The sequence below is a fragment of the Octodon degus genome, unplaced genomic scaffold (genome assembly GCF_000260255.1).
Source record: "Octodon degus isolate 3935 unplaced genomic scaffold, OctDeg1.0 scaffold00110, whole genome shotgun sequence".
Taxonomy (NCBI): Eukaryota; Metazoa; Chordata; class Mammalia; order Rodentia; family Octodontidae; genus Octodon; species Octodon degus.
Genome location: NW_004524686.1, coordinates 6,433,455 through 6,455,025, shown reverse-complemented (window position 1 = coordinate 6,455,025; position 21,571 = coordinate 6,433,455). Strand labels below are relative to the sequence as shown.

The 21,571-nt window shown below is 36.7% G+C and overlaps 1 protein-coding gene and 2 pseudogenes across 1 annotated transcript; 1 reads left to right on the top strand and 2 right to left on the bottom strand.

Annotated features, from left to right (window-relative positions):
- LOC101586022 overlaps window positions 1-72 on the top strand; it is a 1,199-nt pseudogene extending 1,127 nt beyond the window's left edge.
- A 2,451-nt stretch (window positions 73-2,523) lies between these two features.
- LOC111812058 lies at window positions 2,524-2,659 on the bottom strand (annotated as a pseudogene).
- Window positions 2,660-12,611: 9,952 nt separating this feature from the next.
- Window positions 12,612-20,186, bottom strand: LOC111812039 (proto-oncogene DBL-like). Its single transcript, XM_023699099.1, has 6 exons — window positions 20,094-20,186; window positions 18,768-18,846; window positions 18,136-18,202; window positions 16,792-16,901; window positions 15,203-15,315; window positions 12,612-12,686 (listed from the first exon to the last, which is right to left on the bottom strand). Exons 1-6 carry the CDS (start codon window positions 20,184-20,186, stop codon window positions 12,654-12,656), a joined length of 495 nt encoding a protein of 164 aa, XP_023554867.1. The 3' UTR covers window positions 12,612-12,653.
- Window positions 20,187-21,571: the final 1,385 nt, after the last annotated feature.

The following is a 21,571-nucleotide window of genomic DNA, read 5'->3' as shown; positions in this document are numbered from 1 at the left end:
GTGGGCTTCTTCAAGGAGATGGGCTCACCTGGCTGTCATGGTAAGCACATCAACTGGCTCATCCACAGTTGAACTAGTTCCAGACTAACAGAGAACACTGCCTTGAAGTATGTTTTTGTTTTTGAAACTGTCACCAAGTGTCTTCAGAGAAGATCATTTTTCTGCTTTCAGAGACTGGAAGGAAGTGCAAGGGAACCAGCAGGGCAGGCAACTCTCAACACCGCCCAGTTTCAGGGCAGAGTTCCATTGTTTCCCATCATACCACAGCTGAAATCAACACTTGCTGTGGAGGAAGAGGTCCTGGTTTGTTGCATCTTCTGTCCTGAGCCTCACTGTAGGTGAATGAGTAACCAAGGAGGGTGCAGGGCTCCCTACCCCTATGCCTTGGAGCAGTGGGCCCAGCCCAGAGGCGTACTTGAGTCTGGAGCCCCAGGGCTCTTTTGAGAAGACTGAAATACAGTTACAGCTGTCTGGAAAACAAGTGTTCATCTGACTCTGTCAGGAGTCCAGGCTCCAGCTTTCAGTGATACAGCTGTGTGAGGTCTCAGACTTGCCTGGCCCAGGCGGCTTTTGTACCTTGGCTTGGAACTGACTCAGCTTCTTTTCTCTACTGCAGAATTTGGGAAGGGAGCCAGACACAGTGGCACAAGCATGTAATCCGGACCCTGGGAAGTCTGAGGCTGGAGGATCACTGAGTTTGATACCAGCCTGGGCTACAAAGTGAATTCAAGGCCTGCCTGGACTGCCTACTGAAACCCTGCTTAAAAATGATGTAAATAAAATAAGAATTTGGGAAAGGAAGAACCTCCTTCTTAGAAGCGAGGCATTCACACAAGCTTGTTGGAAATTTCAGGGTGTTCCTGGAGTCTTCTCTTTTAGGACCTGTGAATCTTGTATATAAAAAAAAAAAAATCAAAGACTGGATGTGATGGTACACATCTGTATTTCAGTGCTGAAACAGGATCACTATGAGTCAGAGCATAGTGAGACTCTGGACCAAATACATAAAATTTAGAATATATATATATATATATATATATATATATAGACTTGAAACCAGGTATATAAGGCACTAAAAGTTTCATGATGATTTTTCTGTTTTATGTAGTTTTCTTCTCCATATCTTAGAATAAAACTGTGTTTTTAAATATTTTTCAAAGTGGTCTAAAGAGATTTCAATTTTTTTTTTTTTGCATTAAAGCTATAGGCCAATTTGTGGATGCTGGATTTCTAAACGTTCGGCAGTCTAATCCATGAACATGGTATCTCTCTGCTTTTTAAATGCCACCTTAAGTATATGTTAGCCAAAGTCTGGGATTTTCAGTATAGAGGGGCTGCTCATCTGTTGTTAGATATATTCCTTTGTGTTTTGTTTTTCAGTTTGATAACTTAATTTTTGAAATTTCATTTTAAAAGGTAGTTTGTAGTATCACAGTTTATTTTTGTAAAATGATTTTGTACACTAAAGCCTTGTAAAATTTACTTATTAGTTCTGGCAGGGTTTTCTTTTTCTATTTTCCTTTTGTATTTTAGGGAATGGTCTACAGGGTGTTCAGGGTCCTAGTAATACATCAGACTCATACTGATCCGCTTGTTTACAGCCTTCCAAGAGCTGGAATTACAGGCGTGGGCCACCACACCCAGTCTCAATCACCATTTCAGCGTGTCCCTGGGGTGGGGCAGGCACGGCAGGCCCAGGGATCGAAACCCTAGCCCCTGCTCCTGCTTGCAGGCACTTTAATCCACTAAGCTATTTGGCTGGCCCTTGGCAGGGTTTTCTTGTGAGTAAGTTTCTTCACATATACACTGCCTGCTAATCACGACAGAGTTGCCGCTCTTCTTGCCTTTTCCTTGAATTATGGGCCTGGTTAGGATTCTAGTACAATGTTGAATGGAAATGATCACAGTGAATGTCTTTACCTTGTTTCCAATTGTAGGAGAAAGCTTTCACCATTTCCCTATTAAGTATGACATCAGCTGTGGTATTTCAAAAGTGTGCTGTATCAGAAGAAATTCCTTTTATTCCTAGTTTGCTGAGTGTTTCTCTAATGAATGAGTCTGTAGTTTTATCACGTGCTTTTCTGTATTGAATTGATTGTGTATAATTTTTCTTATAATCATGTTTAAATAGTGGTTGCCTTGATTTTAAACGTGGGTATATGAAACTGTGTTTCCATCCATTTCTGTCTCTCTTTAGCAGCAGTTGCAAGTGTTGATGTTGCATTGTCTTTGTCATTATACTTGAAATAATTCTAATTTCCTTTGTGCTTTCTTTTTTACGTATTATCCACATGAAAATCATTTAACATTCAAACACTTGGAGGTACTAATTCATAATGTAATATGATGAGACTTTAATCCAGTCTGAATTTTTTCAAATTTATGAAGACTTGCTTTATGAAGTAACCTATGATCTATTTTGATGACTTTTCCTCCTTTTCAAAACAAGGGTATATTCTTTTTTTGTGGTTATATATTTCAAATACTGCATATATAAATCAGCTTTGCTTGTTAGTACATTCTTTTGATTATTATTTAAATAATTTCATAATTATTTACATAATTCAACATTGAGTGCAGGAGACCATTCAGGGATGACCCAGATTAGATTACCTAGCAGTTTCTACACTTGATCTTAGCCAAAAGGCCGAGAAGCAATGCTAGCAGTTTCTATATGACCCAATATTTACACTGAGCCTTAACATCATAGATTTGGTTTCACATCACAAATAAAATTTAGAGGGCCAGGGAGATAGCTCAGTAGAATAAGCATTTGCCTGGCAAGCACAGGGTCCCAAGTTCAATCCCTGGTACAGCAAAAAATAAAATAAGATAAAATAAAATTTAGAACCAAATAAATTACTCTTGCTCTATTAGATCCACTTAAAACAGTGTACCATTATCTGGAATTAAAAGACAAACCCCAAATTAGCATAAGAATTATATATATATAATATATATATATATATTATATATATAATAAAAATCTTATCTTTTCCTGTGCTGTACTTTTATACATAGGTATCACTTTCCCTGTTTCCTCAAAAATAACACCTGCTTGGAGAATAATTACTCTTGAAAACTAGAGATTAAAAATGCCAGCCCCAAATATATAGATTACATCATAAACTGAAATAATAGTTGTTTATGAACTGATAAACCAGAAACATTTTGTAGGTTAACATTCAGATGTTCTACCTCTTAAAGCTCTTTTTTTTTTACCAACCAACAGCCTAAAATGAGAACACAAGATCTTTTTCTTAGTAAAATATAGAACCTTTGCCTTTAAATTTAGTTTTGTAAGTTTACCCAAGGACTACACAATAGTTGAGACTACTGGGGCCAGGGAGATGCCTCAGTAGAATCAGCATGTCCCTGGCAAGCACAAGGGTCTGAGTTCAATCCCCGGTTAAAAAAAAAAAAAAGTTGAGAGTACCATATTGTTTTAGACATGGAAAACTTAACATTTTATTTATAGCTAAAACAATTACTTTAGATGAATTACCATAATAATTAACACTTTTTAAAGCTATATATACATATATATTATCCTTGAACAGGAAAGCTCTTAAGTTATGGGACACTGACAATAATAGCCATTACATTTATGAAACAGATTTTTATATTATCTTGGCTAAAGACATCATTAGTCTTCTTAAGTGATTCAAATTAACCTACAGTTAAGCTATATGAATCGCAAGTATCTGAGATGTCTGGAGTGTTTATTTATCTATAAGGCAACCCTAATAGAACTTTTGGAGGATAATGTGTACTTAAATGGTAACACAGAGAAGTATACATATTAATTTAATTCACATGCAAACTTTGTGCTATGAAACTTTATGGATTTTATTCCTATGTAAGGTTGGAACCTGCCAGTCTTTATATGATAATATTTAGAATGAGTTTGGCTACCCTAAAAACATATAAATGTTTTTTTTTTCATAAAAATCTCAAAAAGAGCCAAAAAATTAAAAAAGCAAAGTATTGAGCTAACAAAATACTTTTTTGCCTGGGGAGATAGTTCAATGGTCTAAGCACCTGCCTAGCAAGTGCAAGAACCTGGGTTCAATCCCTGATAGTGCATGCCTCATCTGCCCCACCCCGCAATGTGCCAGCCACCAAAACCAGGTGTGGTGGTGCACACCTGTAATCCCAGTGCTGAGGAGGCTGAGACAGGAGGAACATGAAGAGCGCAAGCTGAGTGGCAAGATGCTGTACCAAATACATAAATTAAAAAAAGAAACTTTTCTTGAACAAAATATACATTTGACATGCATGGATGTATACATTTAAAGCAAGCTACACAGTGAGTCTAAACTTCCAAGTTAAGTTTACAAAGCTAAGTAGGAACTAGGTAAGTTCAGTACATGCAAAATAATTAAAGGTTTTCTCTATTATACAATATATGTTTATGTCTTAAGCATATAAAGTAATCAAGATGTAACACCTCTTCAAATTTGGTCTTAACATTTAAATTTGATATATTTTTTTTGGCTTTGATTAAACACTACTTTCGTTATTGCATAAATGAGATGCACTTGTGTACTGGGCAATAAATCTATTTGCCTTCATTAACAGTTTCCTAAACTTACCAGAGGTGTAAAGATGTCCTTAATTCTTGTCAATAGAGTTATGCCCTAAAAGCCTGTTAAATGAGTCTAAAATGTGTCTTCAGAGTAGAAAATATGTAAACATGCTTGCGTTGTTGTGATACCAATTATTGCTAACCTCGTGGTACATGAAATGATATGTTGGTGTTTGCCAAGTGTACAGACCTTCAGAAATGTGAAGCTGAAAGACACCTTACCATATGGGTGACTTCCATACTAAAATTATTTACAGTGGTAAACTTTTTCAAGCTCACACATCTGGCTTTCCTTTGTTTTCCAGCTACTTGTGATGAAATGTGCATGTTAATCCAATATGAGACAGTTAGCCAGATGATGTAGATATGTTTACAGGCTTGTGCTTATGTGATGTTATGTAATTGTGTTATAACAGTTACAGGTACATAAACACTCTACAGTCCAGACAATATCTCTCTAATGGCTAGTGATCAGGCATTCATAATCTGAAAGGTACATCCATAAAAAAGTACATTCCACTTAAATGTCATTCTGGTAATAGAAAATTGTTAAAAGATAACACGGGTAAAGGTTTCTTAAGGCTGTTTAGTGTTTTGTAATTAAATAAAGGTAACTGACTAAAAAATTATTTTGTACTAACTAAAACTGTAAATGTATTTCAGAGATAATGCCATCATGATTGCCATACTAAAATGTTATGCTGACCTGGATCTCAAATTTTCTCTGTAAAACTTTACAATTTCTATCTATCAACATTCTGCAGGGATTCAAATTCTAAGAGAACCATGACTGGTAGGAAATGATAGTGACCTTGGCAGGTAATATATTTCAACTGCTCCTAGGTTTGGAGAACAGAATAGAAACACGACTAGGCTAACAGAACAGGCAATATTTTGGCCTTGTTCCTTCAGGATATAAGGAGTCCTTTCCTTTTTTTAATTTTTAAAAATCGTTTTACATGTCTATTTATTTGATTCAGGGTCTCACTACACAGCTCAGAGTCATAGTGACCCTCCTGTTTCAGCCTCCCCAGCTCTAGAATTACAGGCATATGCCACCACGCTAGTTTCAATGGACAGCACTGTGGCACCACATGCGGTACTGGGGATCAAACCCAGAACCTTGTGCTTGCCAGGCAGAAATTTAGACTGCTGAGCTATCTCCCCAGCCCCAGTAGACCTTCTCAACAGCGTCCTACAGCTTGGGTACATCACCCAAACTCCTCAGGAGGGACATTGTTGGACCCCAGAGAACAGGAGGCAACAAATATGCAGTGTGTCAAAGAGAAAAATGTCTTCCATGCTTCCACAAGAAGCCACATGGTCAGGCCAGCCAGATAGCTTAGCAGACTAAAGTGCCTGCTTAGGCAGAGTTCAGTGGCCAGGGTTCAATCCCTAGCGTGCCATGCCAGCCCCACCCCCAGGGTGTGCAGAGACAGCAATTGAGACTGGGCATGCTGGTGCACGTCTGTAATCCCTGCACTTGGGAGGCTGAAAACAGGGGAATCACTATGAGTTGGATCTGCGAAGTGAGACCTTGTACCAAATAAATTTTTTAAAAAATGAAGCCACATGGTGAGGCAAGACCGTGACCATCCTGAAGGCTGACACTGACAGCGAAGCTGAGAGGCTCAGTACTTGGTTCCAAAAGTAACTTCCAAAGAGACATAACAAACCTTTATATACAGCAAGAGGTTAATTTTGATTAACTTGCTCTTAAACACCCAAAAGAAAAGAGTAATCAAAATGTGTTTCAAAAAATCATTGTAATATGGTTAGATTTCTTTGTTATTCATATTTTTTTCAATTTTTTTAAATTTTTGTCTTCATATTCTGCAGGGACTTAAAGTTTAACATATCAATACTTGATGGAAAATACCTATTCCATGTTATGCTTAAGATGTTTGATATTCAGAGAGATAGTTAGGTTAAACCTAACTGCATATGTTGTAGGGTAAAAAGAAGCTCCTCTTCTGGAGGAATAACAACCTAAGTTTGCAGACCAAAAATCAGAGAAAAAGAAGGGCTGCAAAGACAGCCAACATTTTGGCCCTAGCCTTTCAAGGTCAGTGAGGACTCAGGACATAGGAGAACCTATATTGTAACATGTAACTCAGTTGTGTCCCAAATTTTCTGATCAAGGAGATTATGGGGCCACAGAGGAAGGTGATCAATGATGTAGAGTGTGTCTAAGGAGAGTTACATGGAGAGAAAACATTCTCTCAAGCTTTCACAGAAAGCACATTGGTCAAGCAATGGCCACGACTCATCCACATGATTGACACTCACAAAGGTTCTACAAACTGTGGTACAGGGTCTCAAGCTAAATCCTGAGGAGATGTGACTGACCTTATCAGATACAAAAGTTACCTTTCTTGTTATATAGATCTTGCTTTATCTTGGCCTTAACCATCCAGCAGAAAAGTATGAAAACGAAGTATAAAAGTAAAGCCACATTAACATAGTGAGCTGCAAAAAGCTCAAGTCAACAACTTTGGACATTGCCAGTCTTACAGAAAACCCACTACTATTATGGAGTACTGGACTCTATTGGGAGATTCTGCTGAATTCAAGCACCTACAATATTTAAATCACAATGGAATGTCCTTCTCTGGTAAAACTAACAAAAAAGTGGTATAGAAATGAACGACCTTTTTGTATCTGTATATGCAGAATAGCTAGGATAGATATACAGCTCCACTCTCTTAATTCAATGAATAGAGAGGTTTGTTATAATAGTGTTTAAGACAGGATATCATACCTGCATCTTGTACAGTGAATAACCACTAAGACAACAATATGCAATGCATTAATTACTGTAAATGTGCAAGTAATTGGTTGTGAAACTGTCTCATTAATATTTGTTTCTCAATAAAATTATTTTTAAAAAATCATTGTAATGGGCTGGGGAGATAGCTCAGTGGCACAAGCACCTGCCTGGCAAGCACAAGGTCCTGAGTTTAATTCCCAGTGCAAAAAAAAAAGAGTCATTGAAATAAAGGCTAGATATAGGGAGGAAGCTCTAACCACTGACCCCTGATGTCAGTTTCCAGCTTGTCCTGTCCCTGACCACTGCTATTATTCAATGCAGCTAGCAAACTAGAGTGGAACCTATAAAAACTCAGCAAGAGTCTTGAAATTCCTTAGCTAAAAATTGTCTTTCAAAACTGCAGAGCTCTCCAACTTCTTACGAGTAAAACTAAAGGGACTTATGTACTAGTAAATTAAATTTGTTGTCTTCAGATAAATAATTCAGATCTGGTGAAAAAATATCTTAAATATCAGACTTATAGACAAGCTCCACCAACAGACAGGTGTAGTACCAGCTGGTTATGATCATTATTCCAGTCCCTTAAGAGCAGTGTCTGGACGTGGTTCTTTTCTCCAATCTGTCTTTCCATTCTAGCACTCATGCATTGATTGCATGTGCTTTAATTTCTTCAAAAAATTTGTTTATTCTTGCCTAGAGACTGCCAAACTCCAAGCGATCAGGCAGATGGAAATGACAAATGTGCCAGACTTTTACCATGAACCACTAGACAACCCTTCTAAAAGGAGTTACTAACTGCTAGATGCCAACATGAATTCTATCCAAGGCCCATTAGGTTAGCTATCTAGAAAAGGTCCCTGAGGTCAGTCTCCCCTACTCAGATCTTTCTCAGCTTGAAACAACTAGTTTAAAACTATACCCATTCTCTCCTAAATTAGTGATACCTCTTCAGAAGGGGGAATATTATAGGCCACTAAGTTAGATAAAAATTAATATATAGTCAGAGAGTAACTGGGCTCTCAAAGAAGTCAGTGATAAATACAGATCTCACAATTGTGGCTGCAGGTGCATGTGAAGAAGGCAAGACCTCAAGATAAAGCAATAATGGGCAGACTTGCATACTTCTTAAGGGGTAAGCAAAACTTGCGACTGTGCTCTACCTAGTACCACTCAGTTTATTAAATACAGATATACATCAGACACCCAGGTGGATGACCAGATTGCACTAACCATGGACCCTAAACCTGAACCCCTGAACCCTTCTTCAAATTGTTCAGTTTTAGAAGTCATAGATAAGCCAAGGTTATAGATGCTAGCCACATAACCTTGCTACATGCCCCACTCCTCTATTGAATCAATATCAGCTAAGTGATTATACTTGCATCTTTATTAATTGATTAAAATTTGAACTACATTGTGACTTTACTGTATAAGTTACCACTGACAAAGGGGTAACTTGGTGGCAATGTACTTGGGACCCTTCCTGTCTGTCACAAGTCATCTCTCATAAACCTTTCCTACTCTTACAAGAACTATCAGCCCCAGTCATCCTATCCCTGCCTTACCTGCCATCATCACCATTCTGGTTAGAAGAGTTTGGTTAGAAGAAATGAACAGTAGTTTCTTCTCATTGCTTCATACTATTTTCGCATGTATCTTTGGTGCAGACACAGGTAGGGGTGTGTGTGTGTGTGTGTGTGTGTGTGTGTGTGTGTGTGTGTCTATACATGCTCCTGGGACAATAGACATACACACTGTTAAAGTATTCTTGGAAGAGACAGGAAAAGGAATACTGTGGGACAGTCCTGCTTCAAGGTTGTATATGGTGAGATTTTTGGACTTATGTGCAAACATGAGAAGCATAGAATTCTTTATCCTATTGTTAAAATATAATCTAATTTTTAAATGTTCTTTATCATATTATGTAGGGACTTAAGGTTCAACATATCAATACTTGATGAAAAATACCTGTTCCTTATTATGCCTAAGATGTTTGAAATGTAGTGAAATAGTGAGGTTAAGCTTGATAACGTAAATCGTTTGATAATAACAATAAGCTTGTCTTCTGGATGGTTAACATCCTAAGTTTGCAGACCAAAATTAGAGAAAAAGGAGGGCTACAAGGAAAGCCAATATTTTGGCCCTACCCTTCTAAGGTCAATTAAGACTCAGGACATATGAGAACTTGTACTGTAACGTCATGTACCTCGGTAGTGTCCCAGATTTTCTGATCAAGAAGGTTATGGGGCCAAAGAGGAAATTGATCAATGACGTAGAGTGTGCCTAAGGAGAGTCACATGAGGAGAAGACACTCTCTCAGGCTTTCACAGAGAGCACATTGGCCAAGCAATGGCCGTGACTCATCCACATGGCTGCACTGACAAATGTTCTACAATCTGAGGTACAGGATCTCAGGATAAATCCTGAGGGCATTTCACTGACCTTCTCAAACCAAAAAGCTACAACTCTTGTTGCATAGGTCCTGCTTTACCTTGGTCTTAGCCATCCAGTAGAAAAGTATGAAGATGGAATATAGGAAGTAAAGCCATGTTGTTATGTTGAGCTGTGGGGGACTCAGGTCAATAATTTCTGACATTGCCAATTAAACAGAAGACTCAATGCTATTATGGGCTTCTGTACTCTTTTAGAATATTTTGCTGAGTTTACACACCTATAATATTCAACAACAGAACTTAAAAAAAATTGGGGTATAACTATGAATGTCCATTTTGTATCTGTGTATTCAAAGTGGTTGGGATAGATATATAATTGCATTCTCTTAATGAATAGAATGATTTTTTCTAATGGTGTTTGTAAGTAGGATCACAAGTCTGCATCTTGTACAGCAATTAACCACTAAGAAGAATATATGCAGTGTATTATTTGTTGAAACTGTACTTTCGATTTGATTTGAAACTGTCTCATTGCTATATGTTTATCAATAAAACTTTGAAAAGAAAAAAAAAGAAAGATGTATAATTTTGGGGGAAATGGACTAGTGATAGAAATTTTAAAAGGTTGTTTAACTAATAAAGCAATGCAAAATGAAAAAAAAAGTATTCTTGTAAAAGAAGATTGGTAACTTGAAAAGATATCCTCATTAGTTATTCTGAAGCATACTAGATAACACAGTATCTGAAAAGTCTCTTAAGCCTATCAACCTTATAGGGAAAAGTCCAATAGATGTAAAAGTATTTATTCACAAATGTAAATCTATTGATAGAAAAAATTAGATATTAGGTAGCGTAACACATTTGTAGCTTTATTTCTAAGTGCAGAGAAGTCTTTATAGCAATGGCACATTTGGCAAAGATCTGCAAATTTTAACCTTCAAACAAATATTTTATAGTTTATTTAATTTATACCTGTAATTTTGGCATTCTGAAAACTCTGGGCATCAATTAAAATCCGTAAACTGTCCCATGGAATCAGACTTTCTTTTCTTCTGTTTAGATTTTTCACCAACCTAAATAATAAATTACTTACTAGCCAACAATAATGATAAAAAAAAACAGGGAGTATACTGCAGCCCAAATTTCCCAAGGCTATTGTATATATTCAAAGACTTCACAACACTATGCATGGACCATTTTAAAACGCTAAAATGGAATTAGGTTGCCATAGAATAGTTATGTAGTAATTCATTGGTGACTTTAACCCTGATGGACACTCTTCAAATTTAAGGGTTGAAGTATACAGAAAATGTAGATGTTCAGTTCAAGTTATTGACATGAGGAACACAGAAATGTTTCATTTACAATTTCTGAAAAAAATACGGAGGCTCTTTTCAGTCCACTTCTAAGTAATAGTTTCTTCCTCTTTTGGGCTGACAGTTTCACTGTATTGGCAGGCTTATTCTTGAAATTGGTGTTATATAGAGTCACATGCATAAGAACAGCATTATAAAGCTAAAGTCAATATTTGAACTGATAAAGAGAATTACGACTATAAAGTACCAAGGCGTGATCCCTGACATTTAATGGGCATTCATTAGATATGTGATTAATGAATGACCTAATCAAATATAATGTAATCTGCAGCCATTACAAAGGCTAGATGTGTTGGCCAAATCATCTGAAGCAAAGCTAAATCACAAAAGAACATGCAGACTCATAGTATCTGATGCTTTCAAAGCACCTCTCACTCACCAAAGTTGATGTTACTGAAGCAATGAAAAGGAACGCTAGGCCTGTGATACCTCTGCTGTTGAAGACTGTGCAACACTGATCCAGATAAAGCAGAAATGCTTGATTAGCTACACATGTACACAATCCAGAAGTCATTGCAGGCATTGCAAAGACACCTACCATTGACACTCAGTATCCTCATGGAGAAGCTGAATGACTTTCTAATCAAGAGGTCTTCTGACCCTCTCTTCCTGTAGTCTACTAGGGCTTTGTATTTCCCTGGAGACTTGAAAGGTGTTTTAAAAAATTATATTACAAATTTGAGTGAAAAACTGCCTGCATAACTGCCTGCTCTCTCTGTCATAAAGAAGGCACTCTACTTCAAAAGTACATGCGGTATCTGCAATAGCTTTGCACGAACGAGCAATTTATGATGGAAAAAGGAAAGAGAACATGGGTTTATATAACCTGAAGAGTTCATTTTTATTTTGAAAAAGATAGATACAGCATGAAATGTACAGAAAATGATAGAGCACAATTCATTTGTTACATGAATTATAAGCATAAATCCAGAAAAAAGAATGAAAATATTAAATTTGAAATATAATTATTTGTAAACTACTCTTATGAAAATTTTATCTTGGCACATACAAAAGGCAATAGCTCTGAACAAAATTTACTAATCCCCCCCAAGAGGATTTCTGGATTTTATATCATTTTGCACAGGTTAAAATAATGGGCACAAAAGCTCTAGATCCAATGAAAGCCTATTAAATCATAATATTGTGCTTCACTTGACCTTAATCATTTTGCAGCCATAATTTTAACTTAGTTCATAATAAGCTAAATAATCCAAGGCACACGGATTGCATTTGGTTACAAAGATACAGAGAAGAAACAGTTTGTAAGTCCAAAAGTATTGTGAGATGAGAATTCTTCCAGAATCTTACACATTTAATACACTATTTTAAAGATATAGAGTATCATAATTAAAACTTTTTAAAACAGAAGAAAAAATATGTGCTGCTGATATTTTGCAAGTCCAAAGGAAATAACCTGAAATAATAGCCACATCATTTGGGCTGAATGTCCTTTGAGCAGTGTTTTTTCCACATGGGCTGAAGAGCAGGCAGGAAAGAGCTACTTGCCATTTGACTCAGTAGCTTCATCAATACAGGAGAGCCATATCCGACACGGGTCTCTGCAAGGGAAGTGGAATCCATTACTTCTCAGTTTTCACCTTAGTAAAGTGAAGCCAAAGGAGAGAAGCTCATTCCAACTTCATTATGGAGTGAGAAGTCCAACACATTACATTGCTCTTTTGTATGATTTCTTTAATAGTACAACTCATCAAATTATTGGGAGAAGAAGAAAACTAAGAAGTTTCCTCTCTTCCCCTCCCCCATAAACATAAATAAATTTTGCACATTTACTCTATTTGGTGACTTCATAGTCAGAAAAATGCTTGCTGAAGGCTCAGTTCTCAAGAATTCCTTCCTTCTCTGGTCATCTATAACAAACTTTTAAACACAAACTGTCTCTCTCTGGCCTTTTGTCCATATCTGAACTGCCTACTACTCCAATCCAATTAATTTGCAGATAATATTAATTAGGGAAATTAGTATTTTATTGCTAAAAGTAAGGGAGGCAGACCTTTGAGATTCCTGAGATCCTTTCAAGGGATATGAAAATCAAGAATACATTAAGGCATTACCTGCCTTTTTTACAACACAATGTACTTTTCCAGAGGTTGTCCAACATGTGATAGCACAACAAATTAAATGCAAAACCAGATATGAGTATTCAGCTGTCTTAGAGATTTACAAAAGTATTTAAATGCTATTATCTTTACTCATTTGTTTAGAAAAATGTCACTTTTAATAAAAATGTTATACACATTTACAATGGGCTTATTAATAATGTAAAATAAATGTATTTTTATTTCCCAGTTTTAATATTTTTAATGTATTTGGCACAGGGTATCACTATTCAGCCTGGACTCAGGATCCTCCTGTTTTCAGCCTCCCCAGCACTAGGATTATAGGTGTGCACCACCATGCCTGGTCTTGGTGGCCGGCTAAGAGCACTGCGTGGTGGGCTCAGTGTGGCATGTGGTCCCTAGTCCCTGCGCTTCCCTAAGCAGGCACTGAGTCTGCTGAGCTATCTTGCTGGCCCCTCAGTTTTAATAGTAAGGGAAATATCAACAAAGTTAATCTGTATGAGTTAAGAGTTATTTGGTGCTCTGAACTTTTAAGAAGATAAAGCATTCCTTTAACTCTCTAGACATCTCTTCCCATCTCTGAGTCTCAGTTTTCCCTTTGTAAATTATAGGTAAGAGAATTGGACCTTTCTCACACCAATATATACTGGTAATGTTGAGAAATCATTTGGTAAACTGTAAACTATCATACAAATATGGATTATGCTCATCATATTATGAGAAGACAAACAATCTATTACTTGTTTAAAGATAGAATTTTAGAGCTGATGCTGTACAGCCTTGCGAGTACACACACCATTGGTCTCTCACACCAATGGTAGACCTTCTAAAATGAAGGGCTTCCTCTAAAAGACAGCAGGGAGCAGGCCTCCTCCAAGCAGCACTCCCATCCTCCAAGCTGGTGCCTTCTGAAGGGCAGGGAGTTCCCCTAAGTGGTCCAAACTGCCCTCCAATAACACAGCAGGATCCTGGCTACTTGGAAAGGAATTCTTCTTTGAAACAGTTATATTCCCTAAAGCCACTTCCGTGCTCTGTATGCTGATATTGGGTATCATTAGCACATTTTTGAGAACTTGCTGGAATATATTTCCTGGAGGTTATGAAGTCCTTTTGCAGCATTTAATTTTTTTTCTTTTTTTGGTGGAACCGGGGATTGAACTCAGGCCCTTACACTTGCCAGGGAAGTGCTTATTCTACTAAGCCATCTCCCTGACCCACAGCACGTAATTTTTATCTCCTATATTTTCCAGTCTAGAATCTATACTAATTTCTATGGTATATTTGAAGCTTCTTTATTCTCTCTGATTCTTACATGTCTGAAAAACACAGTGATGTGTAAAATTGCATAGAGCTACACATAAACACATAAATAAGTGCATGAAAAACTGGTGAAATCTCTTTGTTTTGTTTTTGAGCACAGTACCAGGGATTGAACTCAGGACCTTATGTTTGCCAGGAGGCACACTTGCCAGGCAAGCATTTATCCTACTGAGCTATCTCCCCAGCCCATGAAATCTATTTGAATATGGTCTATGGATATTACCAGTATCAATCCCCAGGTTTTGATATTTTACTATAACTATTCATGATTTTACCATTAGGGAAACCTTGGGCAAATGGTACACGCGAATGCTCTGTACTATTTTTGCCAATTTCTGTGAATTTACGAATTATTTTAAAATAAAAATTTAAAGAAAATCCTATAAACATAGAGAAATACTGAAACACCCTACTTTAAAAAAAGATAAAACAAGCCAATTTGTAGACATTTGGAAAGATTGACTGCTTCATCAATTTCACTGGCTGTCCATGCATAGCTCAATTGGGTTCTAGATAAAGAAAGATGTATTTAATGCACATTCATAATAAGATACGATATGTTTTAAATGTTTTGCATATAGAATGTAGCTAATGACTTTAGGAAACTGACAAAAGATTGTTTGTCAATCTTTTCCTCAATATCACTGCCTCAACAGTTTTAACATGTCATTACTAACCGGTAAGGGCCTGTCTCCCTCTTCATTGCCATCATAAGCAGAGTAGAAATAGTTGTTAGGCCATTCCTCCGGATCTTCAGGATTTTCTGTAGACTGTGACTTCTCAGTCCAAACTACAAGAGAAATGTGGAGTGCAGCCATTACTGAAAGATTCTGATTCATCACAGGTGAGAAGTAATCTAACTGTAATTCTTAAGGCCATATCCTTCTGACTAGGATCTTGCACTATATGATAACATTGCCCATTAAGCTGTACTAGTTTGGAACTACTGGTATGTTACAAAATGGCTGGATGTTACATTCTCTTTTTAGTTTTTAGAATGGTGGGAAAGTTGTTACAAGTATTAAGTTAAATAACATTTCAGAGAATATTTACCTTTTCTTACACAATTGTATTGGTTACATGCAAATAGTCCTTTTAGCTTCTGCCTGATATTATTTTGGTTTGGCTTATCTCTGCTACATGGTGGAGATGTCGTATCACACATTAGATGCCCTATAAGACCCTGCATGGTAAGCAGTACTTGATTTTGTTTACAAAATCAGTTGACTTAGATTAAGTAGTCTGATAAATTAGCAGGATCTCATCTTGGCCATATTAAACTATTCCTGTAACTTTGAGAAGGTCATGTCAGTTATCTCTGACTTGGTTTCCACACCTATCAAATTAATGTGTAGGTCCTCTCCTGAGTGTTGTGGGGGCCAACCCAAGGGAAGTGGATAGTGGAAAACTGAGTGAGGTCATCACTACTGTTTCTCAACTACTGGGAAGCTGCGAGATCATTGTATATAAGTCCTGAGTACCAGGCACTCTGGTATTTCTTCAGAGGAGTCTATGCTTCTGATGCCAGAGTTATTTAGGGGATCCTACTTTGTGCTTCTATGGTATCTTTGACTCCCTATTGGGATGCTTACCACATTTTATTTTAATTGCTTGTTAAATTACCTATCTACTTTATTAATGTCATGAAAATGGTGGCTGGATGTACCTTAGACATTATGCCCAGTGATTTGCATAATTATGAACATACAGGTCATCTTACATTAGCACTTCTTGAATTACATAAATGTTTAAAAATCACCTCAAACAGTACCATTTTCATAAGAATAATAAACATTCCAGTTGTAAATTAATCCTATCTATTAATCTAAGAGGAAGTGAAAAGTGCATTGCTTGAAACCAATGCATGTTTTATTCTCTCTACATCCTCTATTACAAGGGCTCCCAAACTTGAACATAGATCAGAATCACATAAAGGATGGGCAACATTCAGATGGCTGGGTTCATGCCCAGCCAAGGTTTCTGCTTCTTAATGTCTAAGGCAGAAAGAGCCAAAGGAATTTCCTTCCATGCATCAAGGTCCAAGTGATGCTGCCACTGCTGCTCCAGGGGCAACACTTTGACAACCACTGCTCTATAGTGCCCACCCGGGTATTTTGCATAGGCCAGACATGAGCCTTATTAACCTGGCATGACTTTATTTTCTCTTTACACAACAATAACAGATGGACCGATTTCACAAATTACCAACTAGAAATAGGAACTTGCTCAGCCATGCATCTCATCTTGGGATGCCCACGATGCATACCTGCATTTGCTTCTGCCTGAACTGACATGATTGCCGCACTGCGCTCCACCATAGGACCAATGTGCCCAGATTCAGTTTCTTCAAAACTTGCACAAGCTGCCAGTTGTTTTCTGAAATATCAATGAGCTACAATAAAAGAGCTTCTATACACCACCCTAAGAATAGTAAGAAGTTAAAAATTTTATGTCTTCCACTGATATCATGTGTTAAGAACAAGCTCTGTGAGTTACTCAAACAGCTGTGTGACAATAGTTCATAATATGCTGAAGCTTAAATCCTAGGGCCTAAGCCAGCAGGTTCTATTTTATGAAAAGGGAGAAATCAGTTCATTCTAGACCCAAAGCAGGTCATGTTTTATATGACTATTCTGGTGCTGTGGATTTTTATCTTTAATGAATTAGGCAAAGTGTATATAAACAAAGAGCAAGCCTGAAACTGTGGATTATGCCTCATACTGTTGAGTTTGCACCATCCACTATTAAGCTAACTCCTACATGCAAACTAAAGTCTTTGCTTCTACACTGTAGGATAAAAGACAGAGTAGTGAATTGGGTACTCCTGAAATCACAGATGAGACTCAGAGCCACATTCTTCTGATTCTAGTTACTTCTAAAAGACAATGGTCAAAAGGGAAACACAATATTTCTTGTAAGTCATTCAACAATCCCTAAATAATGTGGATACTATATGATGAATCTCTTTGCTAGGATTCTGGAATCAGTGAAGAAACCCTTTCTGCATATATAGAAGTGTGGTGTGGACTTTCTAGCTTCTAGGATTCTTAAAAGCAGAATATAAAGCCTGCATCTCTCAACCAACAGCCATGTGTTATCATATGGAAGTTCCACCTTCTTTAAGGACCTTGTACTTGTGTTTAGGATCAGTTCCTTCTCCGGATTCTAACTTCCTCTCTAACCATGGCCAAACAGCTCGCAAGTACTCTCCATCAAGGGACTGAAAGTGGGGAGCCAGTCCTTTGTCTGACCTCTTTCCACATTCTTCCAAGTCTTTCTCCAGTCAGATGGAAAGTAACCAAAAATACCTGGATAAGAAACCAATTAAGTGCAGCCATTTTTACTGCATGTTTACTTGCAAATCTTATGATAATATTGAGAACAAACCATTTTAATCATGCTTTTAATGAACAGTCTGAGGGATAGCCATGAAGGACCAGCAGGCACCAATAAGTACATGGCTAGAAGTGAGATAATGTATTGGTGGAATCGGATGAGTCACTGCTAAAATGGCAGGTCTGCTTCTGTCTGAGATACTTTACATTGTGTCCCATTACACACAGAAAAGAGAAGATTATAGGAGTGATAGTTTTAAAGAATTATTACTTACTCATCATTCCGCTGAGGAGAAAGTTGATTCTGTTCTGCTGACCGATTCCGTTGCACCTGTTTTTTAACTATGAAATAAAATAAAGCTTATAAAAGTATCATTCAGAAGCTCCACTTTCTAATCCCATGTATGTCAGTGACTCTCTCTCTCTCTCTCTCTCTCTCTCTCTCTCTCTGTCTTTTTCTCTTTCTCTTTCTCTCTACCCCCCCCGGTTTACACACAAACACACACTCTTGCACACACACAAGTCAAAGGACTTGAAATAATGAGTGAGAAGGATGGTTTAAACTTGTTATTGGAAAAGATCCAAACCACATCAACAAGTGGAACCAATACCCAACTCCCTATCTTGAACTTATCAGGCACTGATTCCTTGAGGTCCTGAGCAATTTGTCTTGTGTGAGGGATTGGGAATTAAACAGATCAATGTGTTGTTTCCCAAGCACTAAGGTTTATTTTGTAGTATAAATAATTTAAATGACACTCTGAATCTTAATTTCCCACTTATTTATTTAACAAACTTGTTCATTATAAATAAATTAAATATTTACATTATCTGCAGATGTCATGAAATCTTAGTTAATGTGATGTTGCTATACTTCCTGTTCTGATGAATGCATATTTGTACTTACCTGTCATAAGCTCCTGTTGCTTCAACAAAATATTTCTTAGTTCTTTTAACCATAAAATCTTCACATCTATGTTAGGAGCCTAAAGATGTTTTTTAGAAAGGTGGAAGATATATATGCTTTAAAAATAATGCTTTTATAATAGGACAAACATAATTAAGTATATCAAACATGATCTGTTCCCTCAACACTACATACAACTTCTGGCCTTTTGGACTTTAAAATGTCTAAGAAGCTAGTCATTAGCCATCTGATTTGATGAAATAATGCACTCAAAATTATTTCAAAATTGCCCTTAAAAGTGGAGTAACAACTGAATGAAATGGAACATAAAATTTAATTTATTTTTCTTTTTTCAGGAAAGGTTCTTTTGAAAAAATAAATATTTTTCTGTCTTATTTTGGTAAAATAAAGCAAGGTCTAAAATTTCTGACAGAATAATCTTAGTGACTGAGGAAACATGAATGCTCCCTTAAATATCATCCCATTATTTACAAGATAGGTGTGTTAAATTTTACCAAGTATTCTGTCTTAAAGCAAATCAGTACAAAGTACTCTTAGGGATTATAGTCACTAAGGAAACAATTAAAGAAAATATTCTGCATTTGCAACAGATGACAGCATGTGGAGGAGTCACAAGTCATTACTCAAAGGTTTATGGCATCACCTGCTTGAAACACTCTGTTTCCTCTCACCTTCCCTGAATCAAGAGGGTGGACCCTACCCCTCTTCTGGGCAGAGCTTTAACCATACTCTTTAGAACCACAGAGCAAAGCTGAGCTGTAATATCATTGTGTCTTGTGAACAGGAGCCCTTTAAATGCTGAGGACCAAGGGAACTCAAAACTATGACAATTCCACAACTCAGGAAACTTGATGAGACCACAAAAGCACCTGCTGAGCTGTCAGCGACAGTTAATAAATCTCCTAGTATACCTATGCAAACTTAAAGCACTATGGACACCTCAACCAAAAGAGTACCTTATTTTAAAGAAAATACGCTATCAGAAGAAAAGTTAAGTACACTATTAAATATACTCAAATAATATGCAAGTGATCTATGTGAAAAGAGTGAGGTTTTTAATCTTCTTGATACAGGATCTTGCTGTGCAGTTCAGGCTGGCCTTGAGCTGACTTTGTAGCCCAGGCTGGTCTCAAACTCACAGCAATTCTCCTTCCTCAGACTCCTGAGTGCTGGGGTTACAGGCATGCACCACCACAACTGGCAGAATGAGATTTTTTGAAATATGATGAAAATTATTTTCTCCAATTAACATTTGTACATCTTAATGCAGATTAAGGTTTTTAGAATAATTTTATGATGACTAACCTGTATAATATAAACTTCTTCCTTGTCACCATACCAGATTTCAAACTTGCGGTTGTCACCTTTTACATATTCTGTGATTCCAACTTCATCCATCTATGACAAACACATAAAAATTTTATGAGCATTTTATTTTGCATATGAAATTACATTAACTCTACACCATATATTCTAAATGGAACAGAATTTATCACTTGGACAAAACACACGTTTTATATTCAATGTCTATGAAATCATAAGTATAATCATAGGCACAAGTATTTTCATGGGACTAAGTGTTTTCATGGGACTATGCACTTTATAATTTCAATTGTGAGCTCCATCCCAGTAATTGACACAAATGTTTTAAATTCAAATATCCTAGTACCCCATCTAAGATTGAATCCTATTTTAAATGAACTAACCACCGTTACAACAAACTATTGTCAAACTAACTATACACCAGTGAGAAAACCACCTGAAATTAATGTAAATAATTACTTCAATTAATTACTTGCAGACCAGCTAATCTTACAAGTTTATTACTTATCTCCATAGAATCCTTCTAAGGTACATATATCCCTTTTATGGGACAGAGAAGAACCAAGCAGGTACCCAAGTGTCCCTCTATTTCCTACAATCCTTCAACCACTATAGAAACTAAAACATCTGTCATGAGAACACGATATCTTTTTATAGCCACTAAAACATCTGTATCCAATATTTCCTTCTCATCACAGCTTTTTCTCTTCTCCATGTTTATGTTTCACATGATCTTTTTCACCACTACTACTAATCCCTTGGCCAATTCCACTTGGGGCAATTTTACTTCCTTCTGCATTCTCTTTTAGTTCTCCTTTGCCTTTCTGCTTTTCTTTCAATTTCTAAATAATTATCCAAAGGACTATCTCATTCTGTTCTACTTATAAATCCCCCAAACGTCCCTAATTAAAACAGGTAAGTATTAAAGGTAGTATTAGTTGATTCCCGTATTAAAGAAAAGGAGAGCAATTATGTGCAGAAATGAAATGTAACACATTAGTGAAAGAGTCTCTGACATCCATCCCACCTGGAGCCAGAAGTTACTTTGAAAATGTCCCCAAATAGTTTTAAGTTCTTAATATACCTCTCTAGCCTACTTCTTCTCAAATATTAAGATGTAAGGTGAATAATAATGTCACATTCAATCTTTTTAAAAATTGATTTTCTTTCCTCACATGGTTTTATCTTAAGTAGCTTGGTAAGCTGGAAAGCACATTGGCTTTGGGATCAGAAAGGGGTATATGTCTTAGTGTGAGCTGCTGAACTTTTCTGAAATTTGATTTCCTTATTTATAAAATAAAAACATCTGTTTCATACAATTTATAGAAGAATTACACAGCATGCATTAATTGCTCAGATCACATAATGAGATTTTCAAAGAATGAATTTACTTTCTACTCTTTCCCTTTTATGAACTGAAATATTTTTATTAGCTTTCATTGCTAGTATATAGCATACGA